The following is a 26,223-nucleotide window of genomic DNA, read 5'->3' as shown; positions in this document are numbered from 1 at the left end:
ATATCATTTTCTTTCCACTTTTATATTTGTTGCAGAATTAAAGTCCTCATATACTACTGAATTATTTCTTGTAGAAGCCTAGGAGATAAGGGGCTAATGTGTATGTCTCAAACACTGATAGCTGGATAGCCGTGAAGCCAACCAAGGATTGTTGGTAATAATAGCCAAGGATTGTCAGTAATAACACACTGTGATCAAGAACAGGATGTGGCTGGAGAAAAGGGTGATACAGAGGTAAGGCAGCACTTTTCTGGGACAAACATCCTTATTCTGGCTCATGGAGACAAGCACAACATAGTAGAGTGCAGGCACAGGAACGAGATCAAGAAGCAGGCATGGACTGTAGTGGGGGGATCAAGACCACCAAAGACCCCCGAAGTCCTCTGACCCATTTCCAGAAAGGCTTAGAAGAAGAGACTGCACATGGTAACTGATTTGCATAGAAAGTGACAAACTTACCTGCAGGGCAGGGAAAAATTACCTATAAGAAGGTAACTCCATGATGCTCTGCTGAAGGGGCACTTCCAGATCCATGGATACCCCATCAGCTGGATCAATGCTGGAGCCAGGACTGGTGACATCTTTTTTTTTTTTCTTCTTCCTCTCTCTCTCTCTCCCTGTTTAATTCATCTCTCTCTCTCTGCCCTTTCACCTTACCTCTTTATCCAAAACCCACTCTTGTGTGCTTGTATAGGAGGTCAGGGACTAACATATGAATGTCCTTGCAAAGTGTGTGATTTACTAATAAAACTTTGCAAGCTTTTGTAGACCCTCTGACTTCTGTCATTCCTTTTTACCACAAGCATCTGTAAGCTTTGCATGCTCCCTTCCCCTTAAGGGTGGGATGCCACACTTACAGAGGGAGATACAAAGAAGTAACTACAGGTTTATTCTCTCAATAAATATTTCATCAGAGGTGAGCTACCAAGTTAGATCTGTTTTCAGTAAAGCTCCATGGGTTTCATTTTCTCTGACTGCCATTCATGTGGCATGGAGATGTAGAGGAAAAAAGCAGTTTTAAAATTTCTTGTATGCCTCCCCTGCTGGAATCAGTCTATATTCTCCTGAAACAGATTGGTTCAGAGGTCTGAGAACAGCTGGGAAGCAGAGATATTTTCCTCCACAGAGCATTGCAAGGACAACCATGAGCATTTCTTGAGGCCAGTTTCCTGACTGTTAATACTCCTACACTTTGCTTCAAGAGTTGGAAACATGGCAAAGAACCAATTCTTTATTTGCAAAAGCTAGAAGATACAGAATACTTTGATTTCTTCTTTAAAGCAAATTTTTTAAAAAAAACAACATGGAAGAAAAAAAATCCCAAACCAAAAAACCATCTTCTGTGGAAAAGAAAATAAAATAGAGCAGTTTTAAAGGCAAGGAAATAACCAAATATATGAATATTTTTGCTTTGTTGCTTTCTTTGTATTGCATGCTGTATCCCTTGCTTCCTAAATCATTGTGGTTTTTGCTTCTAAAAATTTACAGAAAATTTACTTGCCTATTTGCATGATGTATTTTATTGATTCTCCCTCATTAAAATTTTTATTTTTTAAATGCAGTCAGCTTGCAACATTACATTTTCCTAAATTCTGAATGTGAAAATTTTTGGCTTTAGGTGATTGTTGTACACTAGGGCAGTTTGGATCAGCTTCTTGGTAGCATTAGAGACCAGGCTTTTGAAGACTGGTGTGTGAGCCTTGTAATTTCTTTTCTCCATAGGAGCACTGCAGTTACAGAAATGCTGGCTCGGTACTTCGGGTTATTTCAGTATCATGCATTGAAAAGTTGTCTTTTTGTTTTTTTTTCCAAGTTCCCAATGGTCATAAATATTCCACTTGTTTTCCAAGATAAAACTTGGCAGGCATCCTCTCCTGTGGCCTAGTTTACTCTCAGCTTCTGAGGTGTGGAGGAGCAGCAGCTCTGTGAGTTTCACCCTCTCTGTTCTCTGGAAGTGGGTCTTTCTCCTGCTCCACATTAGAGGGAGAGGCTGGGGACCATATCAGAAAATTGCACTGATACTGTATGGCAAATGTCTCTTGTGTGAGTTGTGAAGCAGCTGTTGATGCTATTTGAGTTTTTAGCTTGCAACAGAGGCAGGAAAAGACAGTCCTACACCTTCACTTCTAAGCGTTGAGTAGCATATGTGTTAAATTTGAACCCAAAATAACAGTTGTGGAGCTAGTATAATCACTCATTAACATTTAATAAGGATCTAATTGTCTCTGTATTCCCAAAGATGTCCATTGATACTTCTTGGATGAGCACAACTTCAAATTTCTTCAGTATATAATAAGCTTTCTTTGCAAGCAGCCAAAGTTTCTGACTCCTGAGTGCAACAGGCAAAACTGGTGGGCTCAGCTGCTGGGGCAGACTTGAAAATCTGTTTCTTGAATTATTTCACTAGAAACAAAGTGATGAGTCATTGCCAGTGACTTGTGCTGGCACCGTCAAGTTTGGAGAGCAGCAAATGGGAGTCCTCAGATGCGCTCAGTGCAAGCTCCTGGCACCAATTTCTTCCCAAGGGATGCACATTTGCAGAAAATACTTTTTCAGCAGAGAATTCACTAGTCACTGTTCCTGTGGAAGCTGTAAACACACAGAAAATGTGTTGAGACCGGTGCTGAATGTGTTTGTTGATGCTGTGTGAACTTTGGTAACACCTTCAAGCATTCCAGCATTTGCCTTGTCTCAATTCTGAGCTATACTTTATGGCAAATGTAACATTAAAAGGCATTCTCAGAAAAACTGGAATAAGGACTTTTTTTAGAAAGACCACTCAAAGCTTGGCAGATAGAGCAAAGTTATATCTGCGGGCTTTATTTTCTGCATAGTTTCTTTTTATTTCGAAAAATGCGAGGCACATGCTGCTTAGTTGAGCTCATGTGTTGATACAGTCAGTGTCACAAACAGCACAGGCAGTCCTTCACACTGCAAAATGGCAACAAGAACTGGGAGGCAACAGGGAGTAGTATTGCAGTGCACTTCTTTTACGGTTAATTCATACCTAAGCATCCCTCTGTGACCACTCTTGAGGATGCAAGTTAGATCTGTGACCACTCTTGAGGATGCAAGTTAGATCTGCTGCTGCCTTTTTGGGTTCCTTGACTGCATTGTAAGCAATAAACTGGGGGACAAATTTGCAAGAGAACCACTCCCTGGAGGCAGTGTTAAGTGCCTGGTGAGATTTGGCAGCCCTAGTGTACTATGGTAAGTTAATTCAAATGGTGTTTTATGGATTTACCTAAACTTCATTAATGTCTGTGTGATCACCCTAGGATATTTAGGATATAAAGTAAGTAGAATAAGACCTAGTAGCCTTAGTAATCCTTTAGGGGAAAAAATAATAATAGTTAGAAAAAATCTAATGAAAGGCCATAAACTCTATTACTTTGGAAAGTTTTGACAAGCTTTTGCTTATTTTGACCATGAAAGAGTAGTCAATTAGGACATCCTGAAGGAAACAGGGTCATGAACTGTCAGGGCCAGATTGATAGATTTCTTCAATGACTCATTTATATCTGAGGTTCTAGTCCAATCTTAATAAATGTGTCTTACAGTTTAAATGGGGTATGCTAAATACCTTTGTGAGCAATTGCCCAGGGATAATACTGGATACTCACTGGAATGATATTTAAATAAGTGCTAAAATTCACCAAAATTCTCAATAGCTTTTCACTTAAAACGTAATCTAGAAAAAAATAGAAATATTTGGGGCTTGTGTTAAGAATAAAGTCTTAGCATCTGTGATGACAAGTGTTTCAGGGCAGCTGGGGAGCGTTTGAAGGGGATGCCTGAAGGAATTCCTTTGTTACCATTGCCTAGTGAGGGGAAGCAGAGAGGCCACCAGGACATGACAGATGTGAAGAGTGGACTTGGCCAGACAGATGGCGGAGCCCTGCGCCTATTCTGGGTGACATCAATGGCCAGAAATGAATCCAGATGTATTAGGTTGTTCACTGACTTAGACTCAGTTACAAAGAAGAATTTGACTGGCTATATTAGTTAAAAGTCCTGTTGCTTGTAATCAGCAATTAGATACCTTGTACAAAGCAAAATACTGCTTCCTGAATCTCCTAGATGCCTAAACATTCATGATGTTGATTGGCATCCATCTCTTTCTCTTCCCTTAGATTGGAGTATGCATAAGAAGGTATCTTTTGCTTTTGATACCAAGTGATCCTCACTAATTCTGGGTAGTTCATATCTTGCTCGGTGCAGAAGCTCCACAACTGAATCTCCTTCCAGTGGTACTAGAGACTCCTGAGGCACAAGGGAGGGAGCTCTAGGGCATCAGCCCCATCCCTCAATTGCCCACAGCATCCTGTAAAATACTTTGTGAATCTTCTGGATGTTCAGACCATCACTGTGCAATTTGCTGTAATCCCTGTAAAAACTGAAAAGTCATTCTGGGGTTAATAACTATGTGCAAGTTGCAGGTCAAAAAAACCAAAAACCAAACCAAACCAACCAACCAAAAAACAACAACAACAAAAAAAAAAGTATCAAGCTTTCATTCCTGCCTTTTGATTTATAGGATTTTGTATTTTTTAAATTAGCTACTCAGCTAATAGGCATAGAAAGTAATGATTGAAGAACAAAGAACAACAAAACTCAGAGTACCCTTGGTAGGTTGAATTGCTGATTTCTTGGACTGTGAAATTAACTTCCTTTTTAATTTTGCCATTTTTAACAATTTCTATTTAAGGGTACTTGGTCAGAAGTCATATTTGTTGAAAGTAGCTCCCTTGTAGGATTAGGGTTATGACCAGAGTCCCTGTGCTCAGCTTGCAAAGGATGTACGCTACCATGGAGTGTGGATATGTATCATTTAAAGTGTACTTTCTGCTCAAAGGGAAGAGATAGGATACTGGATGCATTATACTTGAATCAAAATTCTGTTGGCAAGCATCTCTGGACACAGGGTAACCAATATCTAATAAATGTGACGGTACAACAGGTTATATTTAAATCTCCAATAACAAAGATGGATTTCAGGTTTAAATGTACAACTACTTTCCATTCCCTTAAAATGTGTGTGAGATGTTCTAGAGATTACAGTCACATAACCTGGGGCTTCAAAAAAACTCCATTCTCCAAAATTGTGGGTTTTGGCTCAGTCTATCAGTACACCTGACAAACTTCCTCAGTTGCTACCAGCCTCCTGCCAGGCAGGAATGATGTAGAGGACTGAAAGCCTAAAAGCATCCCTAATAAACTGAAGCTAGTCTTTGAAGTGGTTAATTGATGGACGTTGTATAGAACTTCAGGAAATACTTGCCATGGTCCTTACAGTTGTGATGTTCAACGTCAAGAGTGTGTTTCTTGGCTGCAGGTTTTGAGGTTGTGGATGCTGAATCTTCACCATTGCATATTCCCAGTCCAGGATGAACCTGTCGGGTCAGATGAGTCACTGCAGCTGCTTTCTTGTTTAAGGTGGGTTACTTGAGAGTAGCCATTGAGTAAATAGAGCAGGAGCCAAGAGGCTGCCCCAACAGCAGCCTTGTTAGGGCAGAGTGACCTCCAACAGTTTTTGGAAACTGATGGTGCAGTTAGGCTAGTTCCCTCAGGTGACCTTTGACCGGGTTACTGTCAGCACCTGTGAGAATCCGATTAGCTCACTTGTAAGCTCTTTCTGTAGCCAGCTATTTCAGCTCATGTATGTGCCTTGTCTGTTTGCAGTTCTGTTTGTATTTTGTGATGTGAGATCACTGATCAGCCCACCATGAACCTGCCAGTCATCCTAATGATTCTGGTATAAAAAGAGTATAAAACCACCAAGCTTATGGAAAACAGGAAAGTGAACTCATTGGAATTCAACTTCTGAAGTCAATGAAAACAAATAAATATTTAGATTTTTTTCTTTCCATCTGTGTAGAACCTGGGGCCCAGCTGAGTATCAGAATAAATGTAATTTCCACAAGCCAAGCACATTTATAACTTTCTTCAGAGGGACAAAGCTTGTGGACAAAGGTTACATTTTAGTTGATCTGATGTAGCTGGGAGAGACAGACAAGTGTTTAGGGAGATGAGTGTTTTTCAGGGTAATGCAGTAAGGCCAAGTGATTTGGCAGATGCCAAGAGAGCAGATCCATGCGGTAGAGAAGTTTGGTTTTATAATCTTTCAGTTAGTGCATCCCTGTAGTTTGCAGATGCACTCCAGAAGGCCACCAGTTGAGGTTTTTTTCTTTTCTCAAGAGAAAGCCTGGCCCAGGACCCCCCATGAATGCTGTGACCCTATTCCCTCATGCACCTAAGTCGAGTCATGATGACTTTTGTTCCCTGCTCACCTGAACTCCAAAGCTTGCTTGTCCTCTTCTCCCAGGACTGCTGCTTGCTGTGACCAGAGTCTTCCTGCTTCCTGACTGAGTCCAGGTTTGCTTCAGAGCTTGCCTTAGATGGTGAGCACCACAGGCTTTTAGTTTAGCCTCTTTGAAGCATACCAAGGAAGTAATTGCTTCAACCAAGAAGTCATTGCTTTTGAAGTACAAAATCTTCCAGATTAGTGGAAATCCAGAAATGTGGCAGCCAAATCAGGGTTGATCGAGTTGGAGCATCTCTTCTTTCTCTTTATCAAACTCTTAGTCTGAGGAGAAGCGTGGCCCCAGAAATGCCCCTTTGTAAAATGCAAGAGTCCCTTTTTTCATGGTCTGGCTTGCTAAATTCCTTATGTTGGCTCCCCTGTGGGGTGCTGGTCAATAGTTTGCCACGGGTTGCAGATCTGATGGATTTTTCTTCAAAGAAGTGCCACCAAAGCTGTGGGGTTTGCCTTGGCCAAGCTGAGATGTGCTCAGCACATAACACAGAGTTACAGGCATTCTCCATCACATTATATCATGTGCACCTATGTAAACAAAGAAGAGGTGTGATGAGTGAAGTAAATAGACAACATAATGCAAGGGAATACCGTAGTTGTGAAATTTTGTATTCTTCTGCTGAATGAAGGCAGCCTTGTGATGCATTCCACCAGGTCAGGCAGCTGTGCTGCAAGAGCTGTCACAGTGCCTTCCCCTGTGTGATTGATCCTGGTGGAAACATGATTTAGCAAAGAGATAGAGGTAGTAATGAAAGAGATGAGCACAGAGAACAAGTAGATGCCTGATGATTTCTACTTTATCTGTTTTTTTTCTTAAACATTCTGTGTGCATTGCGGACAATGAAAACTGATGTAGGATGACAAAGAATAAAGAAAAAGCTTTTCTCAGTTTTATTTTCCATTCAGAAATTCACAGCAGAGAATCATTTGTCTCCAAATATTACCTGTGTTCTGCTCAAATATACCAGCTAACAGAAGTTGTGGAAATGGCTTTTTGAAAGATCTGTTTGAAGGAAACTCAGAGATACCAGAGCAGAACCTGGCAGGCTTTGTGTTAGCAGATAAAAAGTTGTCAAAATTATGTAATGAACAGCACGAAAAGCAGAACTGAGTGGTGTGAACAGCAGATCGCTGGGACTGATGGATTGGCTGGAACAAGCAGAAACAAAATTTAAGTGTATAAAAATGAGTGAGGTCATTGTGAAAGGAAACAAACCCACATGTGCTTAGAACAAACAGGAGATCTGGTGTAATTAGTGCATGATGTAAGGGCCTTGGGACTTGAAAGAGAGCAAGAAGAGGAAGCGTCCCCAGTGCAGTGGAACAACTCCTCTAAATCAGAAGCAGAAAACAGCAGCTCAGGCTGGGCCCTTGCCAGCCGTTCACAGGCATGCTGACGGATGGAGGCTGGAAGGCTTTTCCAGACTGGTAGTAGCTGCAACCAGATGCTGCAGTCATGGAGTGTTTCAGGGCTAATTGTATTACTTTTATGGTTTTTGACAGGCATGCTAACAGCTGTATTTCTGAGCTTTCTGGGGAAGCAAAGGACAAGGCAGGAGGTGGAGCTGGTAGTTAATCCATAAAGCCATCCTCTGAGAAAGGAGCCTTGAAAGATTTATCCCCCAGGGCTGGCAAACAGGAGCTCTCTGGCCAGGTCTGGTGGATTTGGCAAAAAAAAGGTCAAATGACTAATCTCAGTCCATATATGGAGACTCAATTTGTAAAGCAAGGTGAGCTGGAGAGAAAACTCCTGGAGGGACTTCTGTTGTCATGTTTGTTCATTCAGCCAGAGAAAGATGAGTGGCTGCCTGCATGAACTGTCTTGTGTTCATCACCCTATGATGTTCTTTTCTACAAAATGCTTTTGTTTTTAATAAGTATTACTCAGCTTTGTGAGAATTACCTGGAAATCCCATTGACTACCTCAAGAAGACAACTATCACAGGGACAGATTTGGTGGGGTACTGAGGTTCCCTCCCTGCCTAGAGAGTGAGGGGGGCTTGGGCAGCCAGCACTGGTCAGGTGGGACCATGGACTTTTTTTGCAAAGAGGTGTCAGCTTTATGCTTGAGGTGCCCCGTAGACACACAAGAGGAGGAAAAGCCTTGACAGTAGCAATGAATGTTAGTCAATGCAGGCAATAAACACGGACCGCCCATCTTGTGCTTCTCCATCCCTCAGCTGCTTTTAACTGTGGAGGAGACAAGGAGGCTTAATGAACAGAAAGAGTGTATCATTTACTTCCGGTGTGAATCTAACAGCTTATCAGAAATAAAGTCATCTGTGGCTTGATAGGAATGAGAACACCAGTTATGGCCTGCAGCATCAAGTAGCCTTAATCATTGCACCACCCTGAATGTTTTGGGACTGAGTCTCTATGTTCATTAATGTGGGTCAGGCTTTTCCACTCAGCCCTATGTGTGTTGTGCATACATCCATCTGTCCACTGGAGAAGCTGCTGCTGCAAGTCTCCTTGGGACCAAAGGAATGGGATTAAACACCAACTCTCGCAAAAGTGGACCACTGCTGCTGCACTTCCCTGTCTACAGGATCAGGCTGAGGAGGGGGGTGTAGGGCAGACCCCCCAGGGACTCAGGTGGTGGGCAGACCTCTTTCTGGGGTCAGGCAGAGGTGACAAGAGGTGATGCTTTCTCCAGCTGCCTGAGATGCGCTGCTGCTGGTGAGAGACCTTGATCACACTGGATGTCTTGGTGGCTCTTGATGTGCATTAGTTTTGGTGACATTGTGGCTGAGGCTGCCTAGAGGGGTCTGCTGTGTTGTGGGCAGACCAGGCAGCAAGGAGAAGCCCGCAGCCAGCTGGGAGTTGGCACCAACACCCTGTCAGAGCCGCTCCACAGCAACAGGCATGGGGACCTGGGGTGAGGGCTCGGTTCCCTGTAGCCCAATGCTGCCTAGCTTTTAGGGCTGCATAGACTGAAACTTGCTGCAAAGACCTCCATCTCCAACAACTCTGTACTTGTAGATTGAAAGATATTAAAATGTTTCAAACTGCATTTGATTTCTCATAAACAATCATTACTATAGTTGCAGTTCAAGATGATTTGCTAATCCCAGCACAATATTGTGGGCCCAGCTGAAATATTTGTGCAGGCATTTGTGTTTGATCAGTATGGAGGTTTCTTTTACTTTCTTCATGAAGTTGTAGGACAAACCCTTCCCCTCCAATTGAAAAGTCACTTGCTCATACAATTCTTCACTTTCCCAAGACACTGCCTAAAAAATTAGGGCAAAACCCACCTCATCCTCCAACTCTTCCTCTTCCCTGCAAAAAGCCTCACCAAAACGCATGGTGGCTGTTCCTGATTAGAGGAAGAGTTTTCTGCAGAAAACCTTAACTTTACATAGATAGGATATATTTAACTTTGATTTACACAGTTCTATTTTTGAAGACAAATTGTCAGCAAAAATGTTGACTTTTGTTGAAAAGTTTTCTTTCTACTGAAAAGAAAATGAATGAAGTGGAGTGTTGAGCCTGAAGCTTTCCTGGTCTGGTGCCACAAGCTTTCTCCTAGGTTCACCCAAAATCCCACATGAAGTAACGGTAGAATTTCTTTGTTGTTAACTCAAAGTCTGAACCTTCATCTAAACTCATCTGTACCCAGGGATGGCCTCCATGTGCAAACTTCATTTGCAAAATTTTGTGTCTCTGGCTCTATTGTTAATATTTTTAACTAACTTTTTTCAGGGATGTAAGAAGGCTTAATAGGTCGTAAATATGAACTGCTTTGCTACTTTTTAAAATTTTTTTTAATTTCTTTTTTTTTTTTTGGCATAGAAGGCATCAGTAGATCAACTGGTAATATTCTTTCCTGTTTCTGTAGGGAAATACAGACAAAATCGTAACAGGACTTACAAATTTAAGACATTTGTTTCAGATTGTCTGTGTAAATGAGTACCTAATCAAATGTAAATTCCTAAATTTTTTCTACTTCTTATTTCCTTAATACTGTTTCTCTTGGAGCTCGCTGCTTATATTCAGTTTTTCTTGTAAAGCTTTACTGTGGCTGAACCAAGTGAACAGCTGTGTCAGACATAAACCCCATGAAGGGCCAGAACACATCTGTGGTTATCCTTCCAAATTTTTACAGAGGAAATATATAATTGAAAAGCTAACTGGTAATTTTATTTATCCCAACGGGGGGGGGGGGGGAGGAGGATGGAGTGGTTTCCATTTTTTTCCTCAATGCAGTTTGGTTGAGTTTACAGCATCTGGAATTTTGTCTTCTTGTGTTATTTACAGAGAAAGTAGCCAGTGTAGTTTCTGATTTCCAAAAAGATTTTTGGAAAAAGTAACATGCCTGGTCTCAGTGGCCCTTATCTTAAGCCATTGATATAATCACTGCTGACTGATCTATTGATGCCCATTTAGTAAGTAAATGGAAATATATTTTATGTATATTTTTGGAAAACTTGGGTGAATGACTCATGAAGTTAATGTAGCACCAACTGTAATTGAGAGAGACTCTGTAGAGAACTGCTTATTAGAACAGCAAGATGACAGACGTGCATACAGAAGGATTTTAAAGGTCTCATTTTGTAAGTCTTACCACTGCAGTGCATAGTTGCATTGAGGAGGGATAGATTTGAAACACAGTGTCCTAATCCTTCCTTGTCTCAATATTTTGCTTGGACATGGAGAAATGTAAAACGAACACATGCTTGGTCCTGTAAGTTTGAATCAGCTGTCAAGCAGAAGACAGTCAAGGTAAAAAGTCATTACAGGAATGTGGGTAAAATGTGCATTACTTGCTAGCCTGAGCAGTGAGACTGGTGAGGGAAATACATCTGCTATCCTTTCTCCTGGCAGTAGGTGTTTGCCTTCACCAGGGAACCGCTAGCAGTTAGCAGTAAAAGGTAATTAGTCCCTGGCTTTTGTCATCTGTGCAGAAGCTTGTCTTTGCTCTGAGTCTTTGCTCAGGAGCTAGCAGGGCTCATTGATGGAGTTTTAAACTAGACATGACAGGGGAAGGAGACAATATAAGGCTTGCTGTTGTCAAGGTGTGGAGTGACACGCCAAGGTTAGAGGGACAGAGTGCAGGCAAGGGCCCTCAGCCAGTGGATCCTGTGGTGTTCTAGCCACACTGGAGCACAGCTGAAATCTTATGCAGACAACCGAGAGGCTTCTGAGGTACCAGAAGCCAACAGGGGAACCCTAGTGAAATATCTCAGTGAAATTAAGGGGCATTTCTCTAAGAAGGCAACATGGCTGACACACAGCTGAGATGCCTTTACACCAATGCACAAAGTGTGGGCAACAAACAGGACGAGTTGGAAGCCACTGCACTGCTAGAAATCCATGACCTCATTGCCATTACTGAAACTTGGTGGGACAAATCTCATGACTGAAGTGTGACTGTTGATGGCTACAGGCTGTTCAGAAGGGGCGGGGGAGGAAGGAGAGATGAAGGGCTTGCCCTCTACATCAAGAGGTGGATCAAATGTGAAGAGCTGTTTCTGAAGAATAGCTGTGGGTAAGAGAGACCAAGACAATAAAGGGAACCACATGGGTGGAATTTACTACAGGTCACTCGATCAAGGGCAGCCTATTGACAAAGGCTTCTTGCTCCAGCCACAGGAGGCATCGCACTTGCAGGCTCTCGTCCTGCTGGAAGACTTCAACCACCCTGCCTTCTGCTGGGAAAGTAGTACAGTGAGCTGTAGGCAATCCAGTAGACTCCTGAAGTGCATTGAGAATAATTTTTCAGGCCAGGTAATAGACAGGGCCACCAGAGGGGATGTGATAGTAGACCTGCTGGTCACCAGCACAAGTGATCAGGGCCATCAAGACTGGAGGCAGCCTGGGCTGCAGTGATTGCACACTGGTGAATTTCACAGTCCTGAGGGGTATGGGCCAGGAGAAGAGTCAAGTCAGAACCATGAATTTTAGGAAAGCAAACTTCCAGGTTGTCAAGGAGTTAGTCAATAGAACCCCTTTGTAAGCTGCTCTGAGGGACAAGAGAGCAGAAGAGATCTGGCAGATCTTTAAGGATGCTTTCTGTAGAGCACAAGAACTAGTGTCCCCCAGCAGCAAAAGTTCAGGCAAGGAAGAGACCAGCATGGCTGAGTCAGGACCTGCTGATCAAACTAATGGGCAAGAAAGAAATCCACAGGCAGTGGAAGCAGGGACAGGTGTCCTGAGAAGAGTGTAGGGATGCAACCCAGTTGTGTAAGGATGGGATGACGAAGGCCAAGGGAAAGCTGCAGCTGAACTTGAGAAGGGTCACAAAGAGTAACAAGAATGGCTTCTACAGGAGCATCAGCCAAAAAAAGAATGTCAAAGAAAGTGTTTACCCCCTCGATAAGCAAGGCTGGCAAACTGGTAACAAGGACGAGCAGGCTGAGGTACTCAACTTTTTTTTGTCTCAGCTTTTACTTTCAACCTCTCTTCCTACACCTCTTGAGTGGATAGACTGTAAAACGGGGCTGGGGGAGGCAGGCCTCTCCCACTATAAAGACAATCAGCTTTGCGACCACGTGAGGAATCTGAGCATATGTGATGAAATGCATCCCAGAGTCCTGAGGGAATTAGCTGATGTCGTTGCCAAGCAGCTCTCCATGATATTCAAAAAATCATGGCAATTACAAAATGGAAAAGAAAGTGCAGCCTTCCTGTATTTGCACAGCCCCTTACACTGCTTAGGGCTGCATCTACTCCCTGAGCAAGTAATTGCCAAAAATTGCATGCTTGTGTTTCTGTATCTTCTGTGTTTTCATAGAGTTTTGTGATTACCTCTGATTTTCAAAAATCTCCTGTGATTTTGAAGAGTAACCCTCTCTTGATAACTCCTGAATGACTGCTATAAATTAAGTGCCAGAGGGATTTTCAGGAGGACTGTGGCATGCTGCAAAATGGAGCTGCACGTTGTATTTTTAATGAGATTTCAGGCTAGAGCACTGTGCATTCATCAAATTCTTCATAGACTGGTAAATAACCTTCTGTTACTCCCAAAAACAAGTGTGGAAAGTTGTCTGCTTCTTTACTCCAAGGAGCCCTCTCTTGGCATTGATTTGCTCTCACAATTGCTGTGTGTCAGTCCATGTGGTCTGCATTGTGAGACCTTCCTTTCTGCAGCTAATGCACGTCGTTGCTATTGCTGAAATACAGTTTAGGGTAAAGGTCATTTAGTCAATGTCGGCATTCATTCGGAAGAAGTTTAATGTTAGCATTTTCTGTGCTTGGTGCTGCCAAGTGCCAGGCTCCCTGATCCTGATTAGCAAAGCATTTAAACTTACCCATGAAGCTCTCCATCAGTCCTCACATTGATTTCAGTGGAGCCAATTACACACTTAAACTTTCAAAAGATGCTAAAATGATTAGGTTGGGGGTGAGAGCACATCAATTAAAGAGAGAGTTCTTTGTTCTCATATCTGTGGGGAATCAGACAAAATGAGAGCAAGTGTATAGCACACAGAGAACACAGAGTCAAGTTTACAGTAACATAATCATCACTACTGGAAATTGTAAGAGGTTTTCTTTTAAACCACTATTTTTGTGGAAGAACCTTAGTCTACTTATAATTAAGTCTTAAAACCAGGGAGCCATCTAAGCTTCATAGCTGGCAATTTGAGGTCTTCCTGTGAATATATTTTCCTATATCAACACTAATTTATTCTGGGGGGGAAAAAAAGTTTACTATTATAAGAAAGATCTGTTTCCTATGGGGTTTCTCTTGAAGTGCAGACAAAAATAGGGCTTAAATCTAAACTGAAATTGCCAGTATGGATTCTGAATTGTAGGTTTCTTTTTAAAATGATCCAAATTCAGACTAGTCAAAAAATGTAAATTCTTCTTCTGAACGGGATATTGCCACTTACATCGATTTAAAATAATGTGCAAGAAGCATTCAACTTCTGATGGAGCCTTGGTGAATTTCCTCTATCTTCCTGTGCAAAAACATGCATACCTTTGGCTGGCACAAGCCAGCAAATAAATGCTGTGAGTGCTAACTTTTGTGAACTAACTGGATATCTGCATGCAAGCAGATGTTTTATGGACTCACATTTATGTAGTGGCAGATTAAGTATTTGGCATGGACATTAGGGACCTATTTTTAAGTATTCCTGTGTTTATTTTTCTTTCAAATGCTGCTGCAGTAACAAGTTACTTGCACTTAACCAGTGATTTTGTATCTTTCCCCAACAGACTAAAACCAGAGAGTAGATATAAAGAGAAATTATGAGAGGCAAAAAAAACTTCCATTCCCTAAAAAGGGAAGGGAAACAAATTGCACATTTCTCTGTTTGCATGGCCTCTTATACTGGTTAGAGCTGCAGCTACCTCCTAGCAATCATTTATCTTACATGTGTTAAACAAAGTGTACAGTACAAATGGGTTACTGTGCACTCTGTCTGCAGGTGAGAGAGAGAGCAGATGCAGGGTGGATGCTGTAACATGCACTGCCCAAAGAATCAGGTGTTGACAGAGTGGCTGTCTTGCTCCTGGCATCTTCCCAGGAGTGTATGGGAGAGGACTTTGGGAACCTCATAGAGCAGATCTGTACCTGCTCTTTGCCTTGAGGGGGTGGTGACTGTTCATGAGGATGATTTTTTTTTCCCATCAAAGAGAATACTTTTGAAAAGGCAACAGGGGAGCTCCTGGGAAGCAACCTCAGGGTGGCTTGGGCTTGGAGGGTTGAGTCAGGGTTTGGGAGGGCAGAGTATGTCTCAAAGACAAGCAATGCATTTAACATCAGCGCAACTGCTGAAGTTTCCAAGTTACACAGGTATTTGCATACACATATAAACTGAGACAAGCTCCTTGGTCAAGTAAGATGAGATTAAAGAAAAGGAAATATATTCCCTGGGCATTTTAAAGTGTCTGTGTCAAAGGCTGACTTGGCACAGTCCCTGACAGCACTTATGACTCGTGCTTGCAAGCTTGGCTGTTGAGAATTAGTATCAGAAATGGGATTTGTCTAATACACATTGACACTAGGCGAGAAGGATCATTTTCCTGATTGTGTATGGGATAGTGTCTCAGACACGGGTGTCCTATCTTGTTTTTGTTTTTGTTTTGTGGTGTTTGGGATTTTTAATTTATTTTTATTTTACAATTTTCTTTCTCCTTGTTTCACTTGTTTCTGGCAATACATTTCAGGTTTCTGTGACTTCTGTATTCAATTTTACTCTTCTAATCTTGGTTTTGATGTCTTAGTAAAGCCTCCAGGACCAGGCTTCTGTTTTCCTGTAATTTATTTACTGTTGCCTTCTTTTTCTACATGTTGTTTCTTTTGCACTTTTTAGGCCTCCTTGTGCATTTTTAGCTTGGAGTTGGACTTGATGATCCTTATCCCTTCCAACTCATAAAATTCTGTGGTTCTGTGATTTCTTTCTTTTTTGTAGAGAAGGTTGTGTTTTAGGCCAAGCTCCAGAGAGTAATTTTGAAATAATCTGATTGGGAATGCTGATATATTTAAACGTTGCTTTACATTTAGCTCTTCCTTAAATCAGCAGCCTTGTACACATTAATATTACTACATAAAAGTGTCTTTCTAATTTTAATGTTTGAAACCAAAAGTGCTTTGGAAGTTTTTAGCTGCAATGTCTTGTTTTATGTATTGTTTTAAAATTTAAATTAAATTAAAAATCTTTGATCCATAAAACAACTAAATATTCCCTCAAAATATTTCTGCATGTGTAAATTATCTATCAACAGCTATCAGATCTATCAACAGCTATCTGCTTTATGCTGATACAACATCTTCCTGTTAAGATTTCCGATAGTTTAAAAATTGTGATTAAAACCACTCTGAGACATAGGAAGTCATGTTTGTGTGAGTACAGTAGGATATCAAGAGGTTAAATGACTTATCAGATGAGTGGCAGTCTCAGTCTCCTGACCTAGCCCCAGAACTGCCATTCCTTTCTATATAAGAACTTTTTCCAGGGATGCAAAAGCAAAGCCTTTGGCATTTATTATTCTGATGTGTGTGTGTTCTCAGGACATTACATTTCTGTGGATACATCTTACGAGGGTGAGAAAGCAGTGCTGTACAGCCCAGATCTGTACTCTGAGGAGTGGACCTGTGTCAGACTGATTTATCAGATAGCAACGACTTTAGAGACTTCACCTGATCCCACCAGGCTCAACCTGTACCTGAGGCAGGAAGGAGAAAGTTTTGATCGTTTGCTGTGGTCAGCCAAGGAGCCCTCAGACAGCTGGCTTATAGCTAGCTTAGATTTAATGAACAGCACAAAGAAGTATAAGGTAAGCCCAATTTTAGTAGATGCCACAGACTTTCTGGTGCATATGTTGGAGTGTGCAGACTTCTTTTTTGACCTATTCAAACTCTTTTGAGCCCTGTTCTTCTCTTTCATCTCTAAGGCTGGCAGCACATCAGTCAGTTGACCCCTCTGTCCCCAGCACTCATGAGCAGGGCTGGCATGAGGCTGTGTTCTGACCAGCAAAGGTGTGGAGCAGCTCCCGGGGATGCACAGCTGGCTGAGCCCTACAGTGAGGATGCTTCACCTCCTGGCATCCCTGTGGAGTGACTGGTGCCATGTAGCAGATATGAAACCTCCCCAGTTCTGGACCTGCAGCTGCACTCACTCATTCCTGTCCACTGTGCCTTTCAGGAAAGAGTCAATTGCTGACAGGAGAGTATTTCTACCCAAAAATCATCACATCGCATCACTCACAATAACATCTTGCATAACCACAGCTGAGGAATATGGAATTCGTTACTCTTAAATGAAGTGTGGGAATTTTTTGCCTTGTTTCATTGTCCTTCAGTGTGTCTTCTGTGCACAAGTAAGAGCATTTGCTCTGTCTTTAATGCATTCTGCCAAGCTCTTTCAGCAAAAGCACCTCTCCTGACTGTAAGGATGATGAGCCCCCCATATGTATTTAATTCATTCTCCTGTTTATCCTGTTTAAATATTCAGGGTAATGAAACCCTAAAATTTACAGCTTGATTTATATTTTACAGCTTGTACTGGAAGGTGAAATGGGACAAGATAAATCTGCCAGTATAGCAATTTTTGAAATCAAAATAACTCCTGGATATTGTATGGGTAAGTACTCTCTGCTCAACCCCTATATTCTCTGCATAAAAAGAAAAAAGCCTTGTTGGCAGTTATAAAGCTGGATTAAAGGTCTGGGTTTAGAGAAAAGGCAATGGCTTTTTCCTTATTGACTGCCATGTTCAATATAGATGATTTTTAAGGTAAGGTTACACACACTAATTTTTTCACCTGTCTCTTTGATATACATAGATATATCACATAAAATAATTCCAAAGTTATTTATTGTCCAAGCAGGAATAAGGGTTATTTTTTTAAAAAAACTTTGCACTGCTGCAAATACTAGATGTAACAGTTGCAATATTATTTCTGCTCTCTGCCTGCTCATGCTTCCTTACAGTGGCATCTTGCAGGCTGCAGAGCCAAAACTGTTGATATTTACAGTTTCTGCTATTTCCTCAGGACATTTGCCAAAAACTGCTAATGAAGTTCAAAAATTTCAGTGTCTAGGAAGCTGAGAGACCTTTGCATTTCTGGGGAGGTCTGGCAAATTGTCACAATTCTTTGGCTCTGTGAAGGAAACAAAGCAGTTGCATTACTGTTATGAAATACTAATCCTGTGTTGTTTCTAGCTATCCCTGATTTACTAGTGAAAGTTCTGCTCTAAGCATTTAATACCATGAAGTGGTATATTTTAAATCTGCTTTATTTGGTTCTAAATTACAACAGTCCTATATTGAAAAATAATGGAAAAGCAGATTAGTCCAAAGACGATGGAAATGGAAATTTTTTTTAAAAATGATCTAAAATGGGGGCTAAGTTTGCTTCTGTTTATTATGAGCTCATAAGTGCTGTGTCCGGTTTTATAAATATAGGCATTATCTGCACTGCCGTATATGAAGTGAGGGCAGTGCTTAGCAATTTGCTCTTGCCATTTCTGTAATGAAAATGTGTGCACTCAGCTGATGGTGTCTGCAATTGCAGAATGTGACTTTGAAGAAAATCATCTTTGTGGTTTCGTGAACCGCTGGAATCCCAACGTCAACTGGTTTGTTGGTGGAGGAAACATTCGCAATTCTCAGTCTATCCTGCCCAAAGACCACACACTTAACAGTGCACTGGGTAAGCAACAAATGTAGAGCAAAAATATAGTGGAAAAATCTGAGTCTGTGATTCATGTATGACTCTCATTCTGGGAGTTATTATTATGTGAGTTCTTTCTTGTCTCCCAGCATTGCAGGGGGTGGGGTGGTAAGAATGATTCTGGAGATAAAAAATGGATTAGAAAAAGTTTGGGGTATTTGCAGGTGTTCACACAAAATTTCATGTAAGTTTTATAATAAGGTTGTTTTGCTCTTTGCTAGGATCCAAAGGTACTCAAAGGAAGAATAAAATTTTGAATGAAGAGGGGGAATATTCACCCTTCTGTGTATTTTAAAAGTATGGGCCACACTAAGTTTTAGATTCTTGTACATCTGGCAGGGGTTTTCTTTCCCATGGCTATTGAGAAAGTTGAGTAGGAAAACTTAGGAATTGAAACATGCTTGGAAACTCTCTGATTAAATTGCATGGTTTAGGACTTTTGTTTCTTTCAGTCTAGTGTGATGCTGTTAGTACAGCCCCTCAGAGGCAGAATGCTCTAAAGACTTACAGGAATTTTGGCACTTGCCTTGTATGAAATCCTTGTCCTGGACACATCACTGAGAGGAGAGCTTTTTACATAGCCATGGAGAAGGATGTACCACAGCAGGTGATGGTCAGAACACCTGGCTGCTGCAACACACTGTGTGTCTCAGACAGTGTGATGCTTGTGACTGCGCAAGGAATGGCATCATGAAAAGCAGGGTTGCTCCTCCTTCCTTAACTCATGCCACTGTGCCTTTTTATTTATTTCACAATTGTGTGAGTTGAGTACAGAGTGTAATTCCGTCCCTGCATCATGTCACAGCACCTAAATGCTGGTAAAATTTTGATGGAAGTTTAACTTACCATGACTTCAACAACAGACAGTGGGTCAACCTATTAAATGTGTACTGTGACAGGAAATGCTGCCAACTGGGAGGGATCTCTTTTCTTGTAGCCACAGCATTTCTATTTCACACCAAACCCTCACTGCTGACCATTGACTGAGAAGGCCACAGGAAGCCTAAAGTCAAGAAAGAGCCTTCTTTTTTGCAAGAATTGGACTATGGAGGTGCATCAGCCAGGGAGATAATAGCTAAGCTATGAAATGTGCTAAAACTGTAGAGTAAAAGTGAAGCTGAGAACTTCTCAGGCAAGTCTCACTTAAGTCACCTCTCCCCTGGCAGTGGGCAAGCTAGAGGAGACCCACAGCCAAGAAAGCCCTTTCACCTCCTTTCACCAGAGTGAAGTGAGAAGTGACATTTACAGCTTTGAGAACACTATGAGCTAATTATCTTAGTGATCCCCATACAAACCTAACGGCACAGTCTGCAGTGTCCATGCTGAAGTACTCTGCCAATTTGACACTTCATTCTCTTCTGAGTTTTCTTCTTGTGAAGAACCATTTTTTGATTAATCATATACTGTTTGGTGCTGTGTTTCTGGGAGTGTAGAAGAAGAAAAACTAGAGATGCACAGCATATTTGTGAGCATGAATGTGGCCTGTTTAAATTGAGATTGCTCTTCCAAAATCAAAGTCTTAGAAGCTGTACCCTTTGAAAATCCTGCAGGTCATATTGGCTGTTGAGAGGGAGGGAGTGTGTACTCATGGGTAATGCACTTTTCTGTTTATTAATGTCTCCCAAAAGTCTTCTTTAAGGTTTTACAAAAAACCTCCAGTCTATTCAGTAAAGATATATAAACCAAATCCTAGATAGACCAAGCAGAATTATACAAGCAGTGAAGTGTGCAGATTAAAGGTTATTTGCCAATTAATTAGATATATTAAAAGAACTGCTGTGTAAAATGTGAGAAAACACAATTTATAATCTTGATCATTTACTTCAGTTGCTTCAGTAAAGGTTGCACTTTTCAGTGTCTTTTTTCAGAAAAAAGGCTAAATACTATACTGAGGTGTTGGTAGGCAGACAATTTACACAATTGTTACACAGTTTTTCATTTATGGATGGCTCCCAAAATTTAGAGTTATTACTTTTCAGATATAAATATAAATATTTATTTATAATAATAACAAATATTTAAGAAAGAGCTGAGACTGACTATTTTGCCAGTGGTACCTTAACCAAACAACTTTGGCTTGTACGTAGGAGGAAAGGAGAAAAAAAAAAATCTTTTAGAATTACTAAAACTTACTAGAAAGCAATCATTGTTGCCAGGACATGGTCTAAGGCATATGTTTAGTCCCTGTTCATCTCCTGATACTGTGAGATACTATGAGATACTGTGACTTATACCAAGTTTCTTTCCTACTCATAGGTCATTACATGTACGTGGACTCTGTTTATGTCAAACATTTTCAGGAAGTGGCCCAGCTAATCTCACCAAAGACAACAGCCCCAATGTCTGGATGCTTATCTTTTTATTATCAACTTAAGCAGGAGAGCAGCATTGTTTTTACTGTTTACTTGAGAGATGTGAGTGGCTTTTACGAAGAGATCTGGAAAACAGACACTGCTCTGAGTACAGACTGGGCACTGGCAGAAGTTGACTTCAATGCACCGTACCCCATGGAGGTAAAGCAATCCTGCCTGTACGGGCCAGCTATGACTTCCAGGTTGCCTCAGATATGAGTGCCAACTCAGGCTAAGCCAGGAACATGGCAGTGACCATCCAGTATCTGAAAAATGGTTATAAAGATGCTGGTGATCTGTGGTTTTCTTTGCCCTTTGCTTAAGTGTCAAGGAGGGATCACTTTCCATACTTGTGCTTGATTTTGAAGTCAGGTATTGTGGTGCTTGATCAGAATACCTTGGGAGGTTGTAGAGTCCTACTAATGTGAGATTTCTCAGTTGTGACTGAATAATTCTCTCAGTCCCGTATTTCTGTGACTCCATGGTCCATTTTTGAGGATGCTGAGTATCATAAAATAATGCCCTGAAGAAGACAATTTTTACAATATATGTGAGGTCTATTCTCTACCTTAATATGACTCTGCAATTCATGAGATAAAGTTCAGACTTGGGTCCTAATAGCACAGTAGTCCTTAGATGTAAAAGACAACCCTTGATGGTTATTATAATGACTTTCAAGAATATCAGAAAGAAATTGGATTCTTTATTCCCTAGTGTTTACTAAGAAATACCTCAAACTTAGAAGATTGAAATAAAGTGTGTATATATTATATACATATATATATACTTAGGATGTATATTTTATACATATATATGTAATTTACGTATTTATATAGGCATACATAAATAGTCTTTCTCTATATATATATATTTGTAATACTATGATTACAAATAAATTCTGTCTACTTACTTTAATTCCACCTAAGTTATTTGCTAATTCACCATAAGCCTGCAGATTTTCAGAAATTATGAGGGGTAGAGCTAATTTTCATGAGATGTTACGTAGCCCTTTTATACTCTAAAACATCAGTGATCAAGTCATCCATTTCAACTGTCAGACTTCAAGGGAAAAGAGAGTAGCCCTGATAAAGTCTCGTAATATTGAATGGTAAGTGAATTACTGGTTCAATACGTACAAAGGAAGAAGACAAAACCAGTCCTAGGACTATCAATGGAAATTAATTAATAATCACTTAGAGCTTGGCATTACTGTGGTTAGTTTTGTGAAAATACCCTCTGATTTCTTAGTGGTATTCAAAAAAACATCCAGAATTTTGGAAACTGTCTACACTGGAATAAACCATAAAACAGAGGAAGTTATACCTCTGGATGAATGCACAGGGTACCCTTGTGATAAGTAGAGTATGCAACTTGAGCCCTCTCAATTAAAAAAGAATATCTTAAAAGTACAAGAGGGAGAGATGCGGATAATCAAAAGTATGGAGAAGTTACATTAATGAAATAGCAGTTTTCAGCCCTTAAAAGAAAGTTTGAAGTAGAATATGGTAGAGGTTCTTAAAAGTCATGAATAACACAGAAAATATAACTGTGCCCTTTTTCTCATAATTTACACTGCTGTTCCAAATTCTTAGCTACCAGGTAACAGTTTTAAACTGAATATTTTTTCTTATATGACATATCTGTAGAACTCACTTCCACAGCATGCTATGCATGCCATTATTTGGATCAGTTAAAAAACTAATTAGAAAAATTAATGGGAAAGAACGAATCCATCAGGGAAGAAGAACTGAAAGCCTGCCATTGTCTTCAATTCTCTCTGTAGATGCTCTCTGTTGGAAAAAGGATATGGGCCTTTAATCTGCCCAATGAATTTTTATGTAATCCAGCACAGTAAATATTTTAAAGATTATTTTATAGAAATAAGATTAAAGCTTGGATGTAATTTCTTCAGTTGCTTCAAGAGGGTCTTCCTCTTTGTTTCATCTGGCTAAAGGAGATTGCTCAGGGTTCTTTCACAGCTCTCCTAGTTTGGCTCCCATCCATAGGCAAGACATCACAGGCATTGCTTTCACTGAACAGGATCTTGCTCTGAAAGCATTTATCCTCATATCCTTGTTTTGTCCCTGGGGTTGCCTTGGGATTCAGGCGTCTTCTCAAAGTTTTTCTGTAACTCAGACCTTTGATACTTAAGAGAAATTTTAAGACACTTCCTCAAGAGTTATAGACTGTCCTCCACTTACTTGAGGAAATCATGTCCTTTGGGAATGAATAAGTACAAATATTGTTTGATCTTTGTGGTAAACAAAGCACAGCAATAGCTTTTCTGGTTCTTAAATAAATTTTGTAAAGGAAATCTTCCCTGCCAGCTGATGCAAAGTCATGGGTTTCAGTGTCTGAGGATGTTTACAGAAACCAGTAAAACTTAATATTTTAATAGGAGAGTAATGAACACGGGGTTTTTAGCTCTTGATCCAGATAGATTTTAGATACAGTAATAATCAGACAGCTTTGGAGTTCTAGTCTGTACAGACTGAAGATTGTGAATACTGTCTTTGTATAATACGGCAGAAGCCTTACTGCATCTTTAAAACTGATGCTTCATAAAGCAGCAGAAGAGCTATGTCCCCTTTGTTTTTTCCTTGGCCCTGAGTGGACAAAGATCTGGTGTCGAGGTCAGACTCTGATTTATATCCCTAATAAGTGATATGATATAATTTAATGTATCCTAACATTTACAGTGCTAGAGTCTGTCTGGAACATCCGATCAGAATTCTTTATTTCAAAAATATGTACCAAAATTATTGCTGAGTATATGGCAGATGAATAACAACTTATTATAATTTCTAGGTAGTATTTGAAGTTGCTTTCAACAGTGCCAAGGGAGGTTACGTTGCCCTTGATGACATTTCTTTCTCTCCAGTTTACTGCAGCAATCAGACAGGTATGATGAGCTCTTGTTGCTATTTACTGTCCTTGTTTTCCCCCTTTGCTTTGCCTCTCTGAACTGTCAGTATTTGCAATATTTAGTGCTACCTTCTCAACTGACCAGTCCCATTGGGCTGCTTTTCCTTCTGGTGACATAACAGCAGATAACACTGGTGCCATTCATTTGACCTAGAAACTAGTCCTTAATGCTTCCTTTCCAAAGACCTCGCCTCGGGGTTTTGCAACTGGAGTGCCAGACTGAATGCTGTATTTGCATCACTCCAGGTTTTGAGAAATTACCACTTGCAGGCCTGGCACAGAAAGAGAGGGCAGATTTACCAGGTGTGATGGTATAAGGAAGAAAATGTCCTGGGCTTTTCATTAATGCCATTCTTCTTCATTCCATATGCCCTGAGATGTTCTTCAGAGCCAAAACATGAGCCTTGCCTTCCTGTCTTCACTCTTCCAGGATGTGTTACTCATCTCAGACAGTGGCGTGGCTCTCAGGTTTTTATTAGGTTTTCACAGCAGCAGACATCAGCTGAATCCATGTGACCTTTGCTGTAGAGGCAGTTGGGGCAAAGGATTTTGTCATTTGTGAATTCAGCCTCTTATGTAGCTATGTACTGGTTGCTGGCATTTTACTGGGGCATTTAACACTAGTCAAAAGTAGATTAGTGGTTTCCTACCTACTCCTTTGTTCATAAGTTTGAATTTTTTGGCTAATGCTTTGAAGTGATCAAGGAAAAAGATGGTTTTTTGCCCTGTTTTTACTTGCTTGGAGTATCTGCTAGCTCTGCCTCCACTGCTGAAGTATCACTCCCAAAGGAGGTAGATTCCAGATATGTTAGTAATCCACACAACTCCTGGCTGAGTAAATCTGGTTTATTATCTCCTCAATATCTCTTTCAGTTTTGCTTTGTTTTGCAACAAAAATCCCATGTTGTGTTTGTGGTATTCCAGAGATGGGAGCTGTGTGCTCATCTGTGTTTCCTGTTTTAATTTTCAGACAGTTTATATGTGTTGAGGTATAGGATAAATTTTACAGCATTTTCTGCCCCAATGGTTGAAGTTCAGATTTAATCTGAATGGCTCATAATCTATTCTGAATATGACAGGTTCAGCTACTAACTCTGATTTTGAAGGTTGATTTGGTTGTTGGGTTTTTTTTCTGTTTGAGAAATGAATGCAAATAATCTGTTTTATATCTTGCTGGAGTACAGCATATACTGCTTGATCCTTCAGACATCTCATATTTTCATCTTCAATTTTTTCTGTGTAGAGATTGTAAAAAACAAGAGATCTTGTATTCAGCCATAACAGTGTATATAACAGCATTATGTTTTTTCCTTATTTCTTCTGGAAGTTTTGTTCAAAAGGTACCAGAGTGTTAAAGAATGAATCAGAATATGGGTTTAATGCTGCATGGATCTGGTAGTGCTACAGCTGCATTTTCTTTAACTAGGAAAGTAGAGATGGGAGGCCTTGGCCACAGGCAGAGTAAGACACAAAGTGCTTAGATTTGGCCTATCTGAGGCTGCAAAGACCACAGACATCCCTCCAAAGCCAAAATTTTGCTTCTCCTGAAGCTAACTGCCTGTTTCCCTGCCCCTGCGGGAAATCTCTCTTAGTCCCCATGAAGAAGGGTCACATGTGCTGCTGCAGAGTTATGTACACAGTGTCCTGGATCTGGACTCCTGATGTAGCCAAATTTGCATGATGGCTTTGGATTGTGCCTCTCCTTTCCCCAGCATCTGGTATAAGAGACTGATGAAGCTTTTAAAGTAAAAGTGCTTTACTTAAAAGCACCCCTTCACCATGGGGACTTTTTTTCAGACTAAAGCAAATCCTGATCCATTAATTCGGTATTGCAGGTCAAGAGGGAGGCATCTGCAGGGCTGGGGGACTTAGCTTTGCTTTTAATTGTTCAGCTTTCCTCACTGCTAAAGTGCTGAAATATGTGAGGCAAGCTCCAGAGGTCAGTAGCCATGAGGTGGTACATGAATTAAAAAGTGTTTTACATACATATTTACAGCATGCATTTGCATGCACATTATGCATGATTACAAAAGGATTTTTAAAAACTGCTCTTTAAAAAAATATTGAATGTTGATGTCCAAAAGTTATCCCTTTGGAAATTAAAATGAAAATATGATATCCATGCACACACAGGCAGACACTCACACTCATTTTGTCCTAATATCTTTTGCATGAAGGAGCAGGATGAAAACAAAATAGTCTGAATGTCTTTGTGCATTATGTCCTGAAAGAAGAATCTTCTCTTAATATCTGTAGCTCATTTATATTTTGAAGGGGCTATGAAGGAGCTTTCCTCTTGGCTCCAGAAAAATATAAGAATATAAGACCAATTTGCAATAGAAAATTGATAGTTTGATTTCATTGTGACTTTGTACTATATATGTGTAACATCTCTGCACATGCTTGTCTTCTGTAAAGTAAAGAAAGGTGAACCAGAGCATGATTTGGCATCATTCTGCTTCAGATATCTATGCTTATTACACTGTGCTCTTCCTAACAGAACATA

At 40.5% G+C, this 26,223-nt stretch overlaps 1 protein-coding gene and 1 long non-coding RNA gene across 10 annotated transcripts in view; one reads left to right on the top strand and one right to left on the bottom strand.

Annotated features, from left to right (window-relative positions):
* MAMDC2 (MAM domain containing 2) overlaps positions 1 to 26,223 on the top strand; it is a 55,939-nt gene that overhangs the window by 12,630 nt on the left and 17,086 nt on the right. The window contains 5 exon segments of the mRNA XM_064641084.1: positions 16,278 to 16,543; positions 17,265 to 17,349; positions 18,283 to 18,420; positions 20,698 to 20,954; positions 23,601 to 23,694. Of these exon segments, the coding sequence (XP_064497154.1) occupies positions 16,278 to 16,543; positions 17,265 to 17,349; positions 18,283 to 18,420; positions 20,698 to 20,954; positions 23,601 to 23,694 (840 nt within the window).
* LOC135406708 (uncharacterized) overlaps positions 17,566 to 26,223 on the bottom strand; it is a 30,945-nt gene continuing 22,287 nt past the window's right edge. For 8 of the 9 annotated variants that reach the window (XR_010426441.1, XR_010426437.1, XR_010426434.1 and 5 more), the window contains exon 4: positions 17,566 to 17,868. This is a non-coding gene — a long non-coding RNA (uncharacterized LOC135406708). Of the gene's footprint in view, positions 17,869 to 20,783; positions 21,316 to 26,223 lie in introns of those variants that run through there. The other variant, XR_010426436.1, reaches the window with a different exon arrangement.

Source organism: Pseudopipra pipra, chromosome Z (genome assembly GCF_036250125.1).
Source record: "Pseudopipra pipra isolate bDixPip1 chromosome Z, bDixPip1.hap1, whole genome shotgun sequence".
Taxonomy (NCBI): Eukaryota; Metazoa; Chordata; class Aves; order Passeriformes; family Pipridae; genus Pseudopipra; species Pseudopipra pipra.
This window is presented reverse-complemented; position numbering and strand designations above follow the sequence as displayed.